Genomic DNA, 14,682 nt, shown 5'->3' on the forward strand with positions numbered 1-14,682 from the left:
GTTTATTTCTTACATTTAATATCCCGCTCTTCCTCCAAGGAGCCCAGAGCGGTGTACTCCATACTTAAGTTTCTCCTCACAACAACCCTGTGAAGTAGGCTAGCCTGAGAGAGAAGTGACTGGCCCAGAGTCACCCAGCTAGTATCATGGCTGAATGGGGATTTGAACTCAGGTCTCCCCGGTCCTAGTCCATAACTCTAACCACTACACCACGCTGGCTCTCACGCTGGGTTACTTTGGTGTAAGAAGTTGCATGGATCCTGACTATAATTTGTCGTGCATGAATGGCACATGTGTGTCTGTTCTGGCATGGGTATGTGTGCAGTTGCCACTAACATGGCAACGTGAGTCTTAAAAGGGTTGGCCCTCTCCATCCCCAGCACAGCATCCCTCCAGTGGCTGTTGCTGCTGTCTACCTTATGTTTCTTTTTCGATTGTGAGCCCTTTGGGGACAGGGGACCATCTTATTTATGTATTATTTATTTTTCTATGTAAACCGCTTTGAGAATTTTGTTGGAGAGCGGTATATAAATATTCATCGTAGTAGTAGTAGTAGTAGTAGTAGTAGTAAAAGCAAGACTTGTGTAGTTGCTTCTATAAAAGCAATTTCTGTGTAGGCACCTGTTCTTCTGAAAATGGGTGTTTTATCTATCTATATAAAATTGAATGCCTGTCTGTCTGTTCCCTATGCGTTCCCGTGCCCTTTGAGCTGTTGGCACCAAACTTGGCACAGTGACTGCCTAGGACCCTACGAGTAATGTAGGGTACCCAGGATCCCTGACAACCACCTCGCACAGACAGACAGGTGGATATACAACGGGTATAGCCCAAAAATGGATATGGATGCAATAACAAAGAGAAACACGCACCTTACGCCCAAGCAACGCCAGGCACTCAAAACTACTATATTATATTTTTGTCACACCAATATGATCCAAAAAGCTCTCAAGGCAGCTACAATTTTAGCTGAACAACAATACACAGTGTGTAATATTTATAAAACAACAAACAATTAAAATACACTGTAAAAAATGTTGTGAGCCAAGACAGCCCTTTTCCCAACCTCACTATACTATTCACAGACTACAGAGAGGGCAGTTCTTCTAGAAGGGTCTGCAGATGGGTAAAATGTTTGGCCATCTTTCCACCACCAGCAGTTCTGACCATTCTAGCTGTACTGCCTATTGCTTCTTGGCATTATGTGATGCCACAGTTGGAACAAGAAGCATTGCCCCACCTTCTTATTTAACTTTATGAGAATACCACATAGCCAGTCAGATTCGGCTATGTGATGATCGTGATGCCACATATTTCATCCAGAGCGAGGGCAGGAAGTGTTGCCTTCACTCTGACTTGGCTTTGTCCAATGTGGCTACATGATGATATCACAAAGCTAAATCAAAGTGAAGCAATACTCCCTGCCCTCATTGTGGTGCAGCCAAAAGAAGAAGAAGAAACAATGTGCTGCGTGTTAGCAGGGGGTGTGGCTGCTTCCACAGCCAGATCTACAGCCTAAATGTTGATTTATTTTTTTAATATTCAGCTCAGTGAAATTTCAGCACAGCTAAAATGTATAAATAGTATAGCCATCTTATTCATAAATATTCATAAATAAGAATAGCCGTCTTATTTATGTATTTAGTTTTCTATGTAAACTGCTTTGAGAATTTTGTTGAAGAGCGGTATATAGATATTCGTCCTCGTCAGCGTTGTTGTCATAGTAGTAGCATGTGTGTGATACAATTTGATTTTTTTTCCCCCACCAAAAAAGCCCTAGCAATTCATCCAACAAAATGAACTTGGCAGCCTTCTCTGGAGAGAGTATTTTTACAGGAAGGTGCTACCACAGAGAAAGCCCCGCTTCTAGTAGAAACCAATCTGGGTTCAGATGGAGAAGGAAACTGAAGTAGGGACCTTGATGTGGAAAAACAGTGGGAATGGGGCAGCAGAGTAGACCTTATTATTTATTATTATTTATTCAATTTCTAAACCACCCTTCCAAAAATGACTCAGGGTGGGTTACACAGAGAAATAACAAATAAATAAGATGGATCCCTGTCCCCAAAGGGCTCATAATAAAAAAAGAAACAAGGTAGACACCAGCAACAGTCACTGGAGGTAATGTTCTGGGGGTGGACAGGGCCAGTTACTCTCCCCCTGCTCAATAAAGAGAATCACCACGTTAAAAGGTGCCTCTTTGCCACGTTAGCAGGGCTTGCTGCTTCCTTTATGTTTTGACATAGTAAAGTTGCTGCAAGTTGACCTTACAGGCCTAGTTCTACAAGTCGGATGTCTTGTCCGATGGCATGCGAGGGAATCCCAGTGGAAAGATAAGAATTTGCCTGTCGTATTTAATTGCACAAAAGTCTTTGGTGTTCCTGGAGGCCGAATGAGCCCTGTGGCCTGCCTCCCGAAAGAGATTATAAAAGACACGCACATTTGGACAGCATGAATGTTCACATGTGGATGTCATAAATCGTCACATTTCTGTCACACAGCATCTCATTGCCAACGAGGCACTGACATGTTTTGAAGAATTAACTAGATTCTGTGTATACTAGTGAAGCTGGGAGATGCCGTTTCTGCACATTTTGCCAGGGACATCTAGCAAGTAAATGCCCACATTCGCTATCAATTACGAGCCGAGTGACACATGACAGTAGCAGCCATGTTTGTTTATTCCCGGATGTGCCCATGTTGATGTCTTTAAAGGGTGTGTGTGTGTTTGTGTGTATGTGTGTGCTATAGTAACATGAAACGGGGTGCACAGATGAGGACAGCGGACACCTTCCCCATCCCCTGCCTTTTCTTGCTGTCCTCCTCTGCTTCAAGAGCTTTTCTCCTCAGCCCATCTCACTTACAGTATCAGAGTTTGAAAAGTGCTTGCAATGGTACATCAGGAAAGGTGTGTGTGTGTGTGTGTGTGTGTGTGTGTGTGTGTGTGTCCCCTCACTCCCTGTGGCCTTATTGTGACAAAACCCTCACTCTCATTTTAGATATGATCCAGGCAGACACATAAGCAAGCAGTATGGTTGCTCTTCTAATATAGCTCTCAGACAAGGCCGACTCAATTTCCCATCCTTACTGGAGGTCAAGCAAGTGAGGGCTTAGAAGAGCAGGGCCTTCTCAGTGTTTACATGAATGTTGTAAAACTCGCTCCTCCGAGGGAATGGTTTCATTTACAGCTTGCAATTTTGGTTTTTTTTAAAACGGAGGGATCGCACTTTGAGTGCTAGTGTGGGAACGCATTGTCTAAATACAATTAAATCTAAAGAGGCATAATGAGACGTTCTCTGGCAGGCTGCCTCAGGTCTGTTCAGAGACAAGCTGGGAGGTTGAGGGCCATCTCAGGAATCTTTGGGGATTCAGAGCTGTCACAAGCAGGCCAGGCTGCAGATGCAGAGGACGCAGCCAGAGACAAGCCACTGGTCAGGTTCTGCAACAGGAACACAAGTTGGAGTAAAGTAAAGTGTGCTGTCGAGTCGGTGTCGACTCCTGGCGCCCACAGAGCCCTGTGGCTGTCTTTGGTAGAATACAGGAGAGGGTTACCGTTGCCTCTTCCTGCACAGTATGAGATGATGCTTTTCAGCATCTTCCTATAGCACTGCTGCCCAATATAGGTGTTTCCCATAGTCTGGGAAACATATCAGCGGGGATTCGATCCAGCAACCTCTGGCTTACTAGTCAAGTCATTTCCCCGCTGCGCCATTAGGTGGCTTATCCAGTTGGGGTAGGACAAGAGAAAGAAAGAACTCAAACAGCACAGAGGAAGGAGCTAGTTTGGAGGTCAGGCTTCATGGGGCCTGATGAGTCAGACCTGGAATGTGGGGTCAGCTGAATGTATTGAGACTGGCATTGCAGCCTAGAGCAGGGGTATTTTCTAACTTTGGGTCCCCAGACATTGTGGGACTACATCTCCCATCATCCCTAGCTTCAATGAAGGTCATTGTGGCTGGGGGTGGTGGGAGTTGTAGTCCAACAACATCTGAGTGGGGACCCAAGGGTGGGAATCCCTGTCCTAAAGAAATCCAGTGTTGTCTTCCAGTTTTTCAAGCCAAATATTTCTAGGGAGAGCAAACTAAAGATGCTTATACAGAGATCATGGAGGCTGGGGATGATGGAGTTTGTAGTTCATCAGTGTCTGGGGACCCAAAGTTGGGGACCCCTGCTCTAAAGACATCCAGTGCTCTCTTCCCCTTCTTGGAAGCCACATACGGCCAGGGAGAACAAGCTGAAGGGCGTTGTGGCTAGGGAGGATGAGACTTTTAGTCTAGCAACCTTTGGGGGTTCAAGCTTGAGAAGCACTGCTGTAGCGAGCATGAAAAAGTTTCATTAGCAAAAAGAGGGTGTGAGCCTGGACCCCAGATCTTGTAGGCCTAGACCCCTTTTAAGTACCGACGACCAATGTCTCTGTGGTTGATTGGGAGGCACTGTGACATAACCTTGATTCAGTGTTGTCAAAAAGAGCAAGCAAACACTCTTTCCTTCTGTGTTATTCATCTTGCAGCCACTCCCAGCATCCCTGAGAAGAGACCTGAGCCGCTGTTTGACAACTTGGAGTATTTCCAGGATAAGGAAGATGACTTGCACAGGAACTACAACGACCGCGCCTATCTCAGCGTGGAAGATTTGGCTCGGGATGAAAGCCGCACAGGTATGGGCAGGGCTGTGCATCAGCAGGAGCGGGGGAATAAACATCAGATGCTGAAGGGGGCATGCAGAATCTGGCTTTTTGTGTGTCTCTTGGCTTCAGTTTTAAAACACACACTTGCACACAAGTTTCAAGTCCTTATGGCTGCGCAGATCTCCCTGAAAGTGTGTGCCCTATGCCTGCTGAAATCTCAGAAACCAGAAAAGCGGCTGAAGAAGATTTCTGCCAGTGGTTGAGGGAGAGGCTTCAGTGCCCGCCCGCCCCCCGCCCCCCGGCCCTCTAGCAAAACCCAGAATAAATTATGCAAAATAGCAAAAGGAAACAGCAGAACACATTATGCAGCCTAAGAGGATTTAGGCAAATGCACTCAAATTGCACAATCTATACAGATTGCTGGACCTAGCCTGGCACCCAATTTGGACTGCCCGAGGGCGGAATTTTGTTTGTTTGTTTGTTTGTTTTAGCCTTGTACTCCGAGTCTCCAGTCTGGACCTGTGTTGATCTGGAACAGCACCAAATTCACATATAACATCCAGCCATGGTAAATAATAGTACAGCATAACTGTGGCCAAAGTAGGGGAAATGCCCAGAGAAGCCAGTTTTGGGAGGTATAAAAAGATGTTAAATAAATACAAATAATAAATAAAAGTGAGAAACTCTGCATATTTAAATAATCCCAAAGTTGTGCATCTTAGTGCAGCCCCTGCAAACTTGGCAAAGAGGCACCTTTTACCGCGGTGATTCTCTTTATTTAGCAGGGGGAGAGTAACTGGCCCTGTCCACCCCCAGCACAGCATCCCTCCAGTGACTGTTGCTGGTGTCTATCTTGTGCTTCTTTTTAGATTGTGAGCCCTTTGGGGAGAGGGAGCCATCTTATTTATTTATTATTTCTCTGTGTAAACTGCCCTGAGCCATTTTTGGAAGGGCGGTATAGAAATCAAATAAATCATCATCATCATCTTAGCAGAGCTGGATCCAGGTTTCAGGAGTCTCTTGGAAAACTTCCCTCAGTGGGCCTCTTCCTACCTGGAAGGATCCTGAGAGACGACCTCGTGGAGCCTCTGGGTGCAGAGGTGGCCTCAGGGATCAGCAGGGGGTCCTTTGCTGGACCCTGGGCCCTCAGCAGCCACCCAGTGATCCCTAACACTGGCCTGGCCCTGGGGCCACCTTTAACCTTCTGTCAGGTAGTTCACCTTGACTGGCGCTAGATAATAGTTTTTCAGAGTGTTGAAGATGGCATGGTAGAGGCACCTTTGCCTGCAGTGAGTATATGTATTATTAAGTTACTTTAAAGATGTATATGCCTCTTTGCAACCAAACAAGTGTTCAAAGTGGTTTTCAACGCAAAAGGAATGAAAAAATGGTTCCTTGTCCCAAAACAGCTCACAATCTTTGTGGGGGGCGGGTGGGGGGGAAGAGTTTATTTAATGTCTTTGGGCTAAATGTGACGAAAGAGCTTTGTGACTGGAACTCCCAATGTCTTTTCTTTTTTCAAGAAATGAGCTGGGCGGGGGGGCGCACAATTAGTTTGGATTGGCCATGGTTAATCCTTTGTCCTGTGCCACGGCCCAGATTTAAATCCACCTAAACCATCCACCCACAAAAATTTGGATATTAACTGTTGAGGGCAAGACTTCCAAACAAACCCTCACCAAAACCTGCAAAAAACCCTCTCCTGCATCATGGCCCTGATCCAAATTGCTTGTGAGTGCTCAAACACGCGCGCACATAGACACAGAGCTGCTTTTTGGAAAAGCCGACGATATCAGGAGTTCCATCCAGGCAACATTATTTATTTATGCATTTACCTTTATATCCCACTTTTCCTCCAAAGAACCCAGAACAGTGTACATGGTTATGTTTATCCTCACAACTACCCTAAGAGGTTGGTTAGACTGGAAGAAAAGTGACTGGCCCAGGGTCATCTAGGCGCTTTCCAGATTAGATCCTGCAACAGGGGTCACGTCGGATCTCAGAAGTGTGCTTCCACACTTCCTGCGTTGTGACACTGCAGTCCCTACGCAGACAGCAGGATGGCATTCACATTGCCAATGCCTTGTCTCAAATTTAATCGCTGCAATAGAGAGCTAGGACATCATATATCCGGCGTAAGGAATTTGTTGTTTTTTAGGGTTGTTATTTTCCACAAGACTGCTCCCCCTGCTGTTTACGTTTTCAGTGCGACTTGCCTAAATGGAGGCATTTTGCTGCTGTTGAGCAGCTGGTCTGGAAAGTGCCCTGGTGAGGTTTCATGACTGAGTGAGGATTTGAACTCGGGTCTTCCTGGTCATAGTCCAACACACTAACCACTGCACTATGCTGGCCCCCTAGTTTGGCCCCCTGATCATAGGTTTTGCAGGTTTCTGAAGTTCTTGTTCTTCAGAAACCTAGAAAACCTGTTTGACCAGAAATGTGCTGTACACCAGATTGCTAACAGAGCACTTATGGAATGGTGATCCTGTAGAATTGACTTGATCATGTTGGTTCCATTTTTGGTTGTTCTTTTGCGAATCCAGAGCATCCTTGATTGCTCGCACCTTTTGCAGGATCACATAAATGACCCATTTTGCTCCCCAGATTTTGTGGCTTTGCTGACCGGGGGTTTGGAGCCATGGATGCCTGTGACCAGCGCAGTGGCGAAAGCCAGGTTTACTCTTGTGCGCTCTTCCCTGCTTTTCTCCATCCATTATGAGAGGTGGGTGAGTCTCATTCTTGGCACACTCTGAAGTCAGTGTTCAGGTTCGGATCAAAACATGTGGGTTCCACCTTACAACCTATGTGGTGGTGTAGCATCTTTCCCAGGGGCATTCTGGGTACCAAAATGGCAGCTACCTTCTTCTGGTGACCTCACCACAATTAGCATAATGGCCACCCCATTGTTGCTACTTACAAAGGGGATGGCGGGATGGGAAGCCCTTTTAAGGCCAGCTATTATTTATTTTATTATTATTATTTTATCAAATTTGTACACTGCCCCAAACTTTCATCTCTGGGAGGTTAACAATAGCATAAAAACAGTTAAAACACATACAAAAAAATTTAAAACAATTTAACAATTTAAAAATAAACCAGAAATTAAAACCCAATTTTTTTTAGGAAGCTGAGAAAGCTTGGGTGAAAAGATGGGTTTTAAGGTGTTTTTTGAAAATTGCCAGAGATGGGGAGGATTGTATCTCAGCAGGGAGTGCATTCCACAATCTCGGGGCAGTGACCGATAAGGCCCGTCTCTGTGTACCTACCAAACGAGTCGGCAGTAACTGGAGATGGACCTCCTCAGATGACCTCAGTGAGCGGTGGGACTTGTAGTAAAGAAGACGCTCTCATAGATACCCAGGGCCTAAGCCATTTAGGGCTTTATAAGTTATAACTAGCACTTTGTATTTTGTCCGGAAACCTATTGGCAGCCAGTGTAACTCCATCAGTAAAGGAGTAATGTGGTCTCTCCGAGATGACCCAGAGACCAACCTGGCTGCCACATTCTGAACCAACTGAAGTTTCCGGACTACATACAAAGGCAGCCCCATGTAGAGCGCATTACAGAAGCCAAGTCTGGAGGTCACCGACAGATGTACCACTGTTTTGAGGTCATTGATCTCGAGAAACGGGCACAGTTGGCATATCAGCCGCAGCTGATAAAAAGCACCCCTCAACCTGAGAAACCAGGGAGAGGTGTGAATCCAGAAGTACTCCCAGACTGCGAACCTGTTCCTTTTGGGGAAGTGCGACCCTTCTGGTGTGACCCATTCTGGTGAGGAAACTGATGAAAAGATAAGCCAAGTTCTCCCACTCCATCTTAATCCCTGACCATCCAAATTTAAAAATCCTCAGAGGAAAACTTTGAGCCCTAATTCTGGGCTGCTGAATTGAAACCCATACCCCACACACCCCATTTTTACCTTTCCAGACAGACAGCAAAAACAGGGGGTATTGTGAGCCCCTAGTAGACTGCCATATCTGGCAGATAGGCTGCATTGTGGACAACCAGTCTTGCAGTAGGAGTCATCCCTTTTGCTCAGTAAGGTTTGCATTTGGATGGGTGACTGCATGTGAGTGCTGGCTGCTGTAAGATGTTCCCCTTAGGTGCTGTCACTCAGTGTTAGAGCATCTTCTTCCACGCAGAGGTCTAGATGCAGAAGTGCCAGGTTCAATCCCCAACATCTCCAGGTGCTTTCCTAGACAGCAGGCTTTCTGCAAGGGTTTACTGTGGACTGTGTTTACTGTTTACTGTGGGCTTTCTGCAAGGCTTTACTGGAAGTTTGAAGTTGCTCGGGAGTGGGGGGGAGGCAAAAAGTTGATTTTTAAAAAACCCCTGGACATAAATCAGGCTACACTCTAACGTGCGATGAAAAACCCAAATTATGTGTGAAGTGCTCCCTGACAGCTTGCAGGGACCGTGGGGTAAATCCAGCTGACATGTGGACTCACACCTCTATTCCAGAGTAGATGCAAACTAAAGGCCTCTGGGAGAGACTCCTGTCTGAAGCCTTGGAGAAGCTGCTGCCAGTCTGTGTAGGCGATACTGAGCTAGATGGACCAAAGGTCTCTGACTCAGTAGAAGGCAGCTTCCCGTGTTCCGATGTTCCTGACAATGGTGATGGGAAAAATGGGATGTGAGGGACATTTTGAAGGACCTGCTCAGTGAGTAAAACGTATTTTGATAAGAGGTGTGTAAGAACATAAGAACATCTCTACTGGATCAGGCCCAAGGATGCCCTTCTAGTCCAGCATCCTGTTTCACACAGTGGCCCACCAGATGCCGCTGGAAGCCACAGACAGGAGTTGAGGGCATGCCCTCTCTCCTGCTGTTGCTCCCCTGCAACTGGTACTCAGAGGCATCCTGTCTTTGAGGCTGGAAGTGGCCTTTAGTCCTCCAACTAGTAGTCGATGATAGACCTCTCCTCCATGAAGTTATCCAAACCCTCTTAAAGCCATCCAGGTTGTTGGCTGTCACCACATCTCGTGGCAGAGAATTCCACAAGTTGATGCATTGTGTGGAAAAAATACTTCCGTTGGTTGGTCCTAGATTTCCTGGCAATCAGTTTCATGGGATGACCTGTGGTTCTAGTGTTATGGGAGAGGGAGAAGAATTTCTCTCTATCCACTTTCTCCCCACCATGCATGATTTTATAGACCTCTATCATGTCTCCCTCCCCGCATTTGTCTTTTTTCTAAACTAAAGAGCCCCAGGTGTTGTAGCCTTGCCTCATAAGGAAGGTGCTCTAGGCCCCTGATCATCTTGGTTGCCCTCTTCTGCACCTTTTCCAGTTCTACAATGTCCTTTTTTGGATGTGGTGACCAGAACTGTATGCAGTACTCCAGGTGTGGCCGCACCATCATTTTGTATGAGGGCATTATAATATTAGCTGTTTTATTTTCAATCCCCTTCCTAATGATGTATAGGTGTATAACATTGGTCAGTGTGGGGACATATCTATGGTTGTAGGACGGGGGTTCCCAACCTTGGATCCCCATTAGATTGTTGGGCTACAATTCCTATCACCCCCAACTACAATGGCTTGCCCATTCTGGCTAGGAATGATGGGAGCTGTACTCCAACAACATCTGGGGAAACCCCTGTTATCGGAGTATGGCCCTAGTTGTATCCCTACACACATGTGCAGCCAACTTTCCAATAATGCCCGTGGTGACACAACAGCATGCCAGGCACTCTGCCTAAAACAGAACTGGGTTAATGTCACCCTCTTTCTTGGGGTTCAAGTACTTACTCACTGTCTCCCTCCTCTGCCTCCTCCTCACCCCAATTCTCTGTCTCCCGATCTTCACAGGCAGCTGGTGTTTCTCTGAAAAGAGCATTACGAAACAGCTGAGCAGGCACTGGTGAATCCCAGTTTGGGATTGCACCACGTCCATCCCAGGCAGAAAAGCGCCTCCTGTCACAGTTAATTTTTAAAAAAATTAGAAACAAATTGGTGGGGGGGGGAATGGGAAAGGGTCCAATAAACAATCTGAGCGTCCACCGTGTTCCCAGGCCCCAGCTGCCTCTCCTTGCTTGCTCCAGGCTGGCGTCAGTGGGGGTCCTTCTGCCTGGGGCTTGGCTCTGGGGAGCTGCAATCAATCAATCTCTCCTCTGATGGTTAAAGCAGCCCGCTGCCTGCACGGGGAGAGAGCTGCGCCTAGCCACTCTGCCGCAGTGGGCCCTCCTCTTTTTCCAGGCCTTTGCATAGCCAAGCGGTGACGAATTCAAAAATGCATGCACACATCCCACAAGCAGCCTTCGAGGCAGTTGTTTTTCCTAGGAAGGCCAAGAGGAATTTGCAGCTCTCGAGGCTGGTAGGAAAGAGGCAAGCAGTGCCTTCAGGACCTCGTCACCCCTTCAGGAGGGAGCAGACACGGGTAGAGGGTTCACGGGCATGGGCAGGGGTCCACAGTCACTGACCCCAGGTCACCAGCAGCCAGCGTCATGCTCTTTCCGGGGACCACCTGTCCCAGGTGCCCAGCACAAAGTCCGAAACCCATCTCATGGCCTTTGCTGTGCACCTCTGAGGACTTCAAACACAGGAAGCTGCCTTATATCATGTCAGACCATTGGTCCATCTCGCTCGGTATTGTCTACTACACTGACGGGCAGTGGCACTCCATGGTTTCAGGCAGGCGTCTCTCTCAGCCCTACCTGGAGATGCTGCCAGGGAGTGAACCTGAGCTATGGCCCCGCCCCCTAAGGGGAATATCATCCTGTGCTCACAGGTAGTCTCTCATCCAGATACAAACCAAGGCAGACCCTGCTTAGCAAAGGGGACCATTCATGCTCGCTACCACACAAGACTATCTAGCTCTCTTCCCCAGACATGTGGAGCCGAGGAGGTCTCTCACTTTATGCTGCGTGGGAGAGAGAGGTCGACCAGAGGAAAGCCTCTCGAAGGAGCAGCCAGGCCGGTCACCCACACAGAGGAGCCTTGGAGCACTGGAGACTTCTCTTGTCCCCTCCTCAGAACCCCTCCCATCACTCCCGAGTCCCCAGGAGAGGAGGGGACATTGTGCCAGGGCTGGCCCATCTCTCTTATGCCCCAGGTTCTGAGCTGAAAAAGTTCTCTTGTGACAAGGTTGGGCTCAGCCCTGTTCTATAATGGCTATCATTTTAGATTGTCATATTAAAGGGATGTCATATTTAGATTGTAATATTTAAATATGTTAAAGGTGGGGTGGGAAATGTAAGGAGTCCAGTAATGGAGCACATGTGCTCAGACATAGTTGGGGCAATGAGTATGAAATCCACAAAAGATAAGTGACATCATGTAATTCACATCGAAGTGTGGAATGCCCCTTTTCCTCTCCATTTGAAAGCAATTTTCTTTTCCTTAAAAGCTAAACCAGAGCGGGGTGTGTGCATGCAAAGTGTTCAACGCAGCCCAGTTTTAAGTTTGGTAGGACTGCGTCGTGCCAGCTAAAATCCTTTCGCTGGACAGATTCAGGCTCTTGGTTTAAAATGTGGGAGAGTATATCCCTCTGATGCCAAATAATTTCAAGGAATATTACAGATGGGCAGGGCCATGCAAAATGCTGGTGCTTCCCTTAAAAGCCCCTGAAATGTTGTTGGACTGCATCTCCCATCATCCCCAGCCAAAGGGGCTGGGGATGATGGGAGTTGTAGTCCAACAACCTCTCGGGACCTACGTTTGAGAACGGTAGTCTATAGTGTAACCTGGGTACCTGAAATAACATCTAGTTCCACGTCATCCTTACTTGTGCTATCTGGGCAAAGAGGCATCTTTTAAAGTGGTGCCTCTTTCATAACTAGCAGAAGGAATAGCAACAGCCCCTATACATTCCAGCATAGTGCTTTTCCAGTGGCTGTTGCTGCTGTCTCCTGTGTGCCTGTTTTCAGAGTGCGAGTTCCTTTTGGGGACAGGCAACAGTTTTCTCATTCCTTTTACTGTGTAAGCAACATTGAGATTTTGTTGAAAAGTGATATATAAATATTTTGAATACATAAATGCTCTAAATCAGGCCTACACAACATTAGGGATGTGCGAACCGGTTTGAATTCGAACCAAACCAGCCATCAGGTTCGAGCTGCAGGTTCGAATTTGAACCGAACCAGGGGGTGGTTCGATTTGAACCGGTTTGAACCAGTTCAAACTGGTTCAGACACCCAAACATTGGTAGGATGGTAGCTGGCACCCAGGGGTACCTGCCACCCAAACCCCAAAGCAATCGGACACTCGTACAATTTTTTTTATGAATTTTTGAAAATTATTTTTATTTTTTCTCATAGGGTATAATGGGACTCAAACCAGCCCATTATTCCCTATTGTGGATCGCCCATGGGTGCCAACAACCATGCAAACCCCGAAGCAATTGGACGCCCCTATGATTTTTTAATGAATATTTGAAATATTTTTAATTATTTTTCTCATAGGGTATAATGGGACCCGAACCAGCCCATATCCCCTATTGTGGAGCACCTAGGGGCACAAAAGTGGGGTGGATGGTAGACAACCAGGGGTGCCTACTATCCACAAAGTTCCAAGGCAATCAGACAATCCTCTGATTATTGGTGAATTTTTAAATTATTTTGGAATTCCTCATAGAGAATAATGAGGATTCCAGCAAATGTATAGCTTCACGTCGGGGAGAAAGGGGTGTCCTAGAGTGGAGTGTGCTGGCTGGTAGTTCCCAAGGTGGGCAAGGAAGCTATCAGAACTATTTGAAAGGAATTGGGCAAAAGGCTGATTTTTAAGTGATTTTTGAAGTTTATGCGACTTTAAAGTTTTTCTCCATAAAGAAGCATGGAGGTGTCAGCAAATGTATAGCTTCACATCAGGGGCAAAGGGGTGTCCAAGAGCAGAGTGTGGTGGGTGGTAGTGCCCAAGGGGGGCCAGGAAGCTATCAGAATTATTTGAAAGGAATTGGGCAAAAGGCTGATTTTTAAGTGATTTTTGAAGTTTATGTGTCTTTAAGGTTAGCAGATGAGAGTGGATTCATGGTTTGTCATTGAAAATCTTATATGCTACCAAAGAATCTACACTCAGAACACTTATAATGGAGGGTGTATTGCTTCACGTCAGGGCGAAAGGGGTGGCCTAGAGCAGTGTGGGGTTGGTGGTAGTGCCAGGTGGGGGCAAGGAAGCTACCTGCATTTTTTCAAAGGATTTGGGCAGAGGTCTGATTTTTGGTGAATTGTTGAAGTTTATGCGTCTTTAAGGTTTTTCCTCATAAGGTATAATGGAGCTTTCAGCAGCCCCATAAGTGCACTTGGGGGGTGCTGGGGTGGCCCAGCTCGAGTGGTGGTGTAGTGCACATAGGGTGTCAACCACCCCCATGGGTTGCTAACCCATGTCATACAGGGTTCTGTTGTTTCTGAGGTGTTCTGAGTGTGGATTCTATGATAGCAAATGAGAGTGGATTCATGGTGTCTCATTGAAAATCTCATTTGCTATCATAGAATCCCCATTATACCCTATGAGAAAAATAATTAAAAATATTTCAAATATTCATAAAAAATCATAGGGGTGTCCAATTGCTTCGGGGTTTGCATGGTTTTTGGCACCCATGGGTGCTCCACAATAGGGAATAATGGGCTGGTTCGAGTCCCATTATACCCTATGAGAAAAAAATAAAAATAATTTCCAAAAATTCATAAAAAATCGTACGAGTGTCCGATTGCTTTGGGGTTTGGGTGGCAGGTACCCCTGGGTGCCAGCTACCATCCTACCAATTTTTGGGTGTCCAAACCAGTTCAAACTGGTTCGAATTTGAACCAAACCCGGGGAGGTTCGAACAAAACCAAAACCGAACCACCCCCTCCTGGTTCGAACCTGGTTCGAATTCGAACCAAACCAGGCAAACCGGTTTTGTGCACATCCCTACACAACATAAGGCCTGGGGGCCCAAGTATCCTGCAGCAAGACAGGAGCTGGAAACTGCCTTATAGCGCCATACTATGCATGTTTTCTTATAAATATATTCTATGGTGTTCCCAACGGGGCTTACTCCCATGTGAGCATGCCTAGCAATGCAGCCTGAAAGCAATGACAGTTTAGGGAGAGGAGAGGACTTGGCATTTGTTTGGG

At 46.6% G+C, this 14,682-nt stretch overlaps 1 protein-coding gene across 3 annotated transcripts in view; it reads left to right on the forward strand.

Moving 5' to 3' along the window:
• The window catches only part of CHRD (chordin), a 64,131-nt gene that overhangs the window by 15,134 nt on the left and 34,315 nt on the right, over positions 1 to 14,682 (forward strand). For all 3 annotated transcript variants that reach the window (XM_053304374.1, XM_053304375.1, XM_053304376.1), the window contains 2 exons: positions 4,508 to 4,654; positions 7,229 to 7,346. In XM_053304374.1, the coding sequence (XP_053160349.1) occupies positions 4,508 to 4,654; positions 7,229 to 7,346 (265 nt within the window). The remainder of the gene's footprint in view (positions 1 to 4,507; positions 4,655 to 7,228; positions 7,347 to 14,682) is intronic.

Source organism: Hemicordylus capensis, chromosome 3 (assembly GCF_027244095.1).
Source record: "Hemicordylus capensis ecotype Gifberg chromosome 3, rHemCap1.1.pri, whole genome shotgun sequence".
NCBI classification, from domain to species: domain Eukaryota; kingdom Metazoa; phylum Chordata; class Lepidosauria; order Squamata; family Cordylidae; genus Hemicordylus; species Hemicordylus capensis.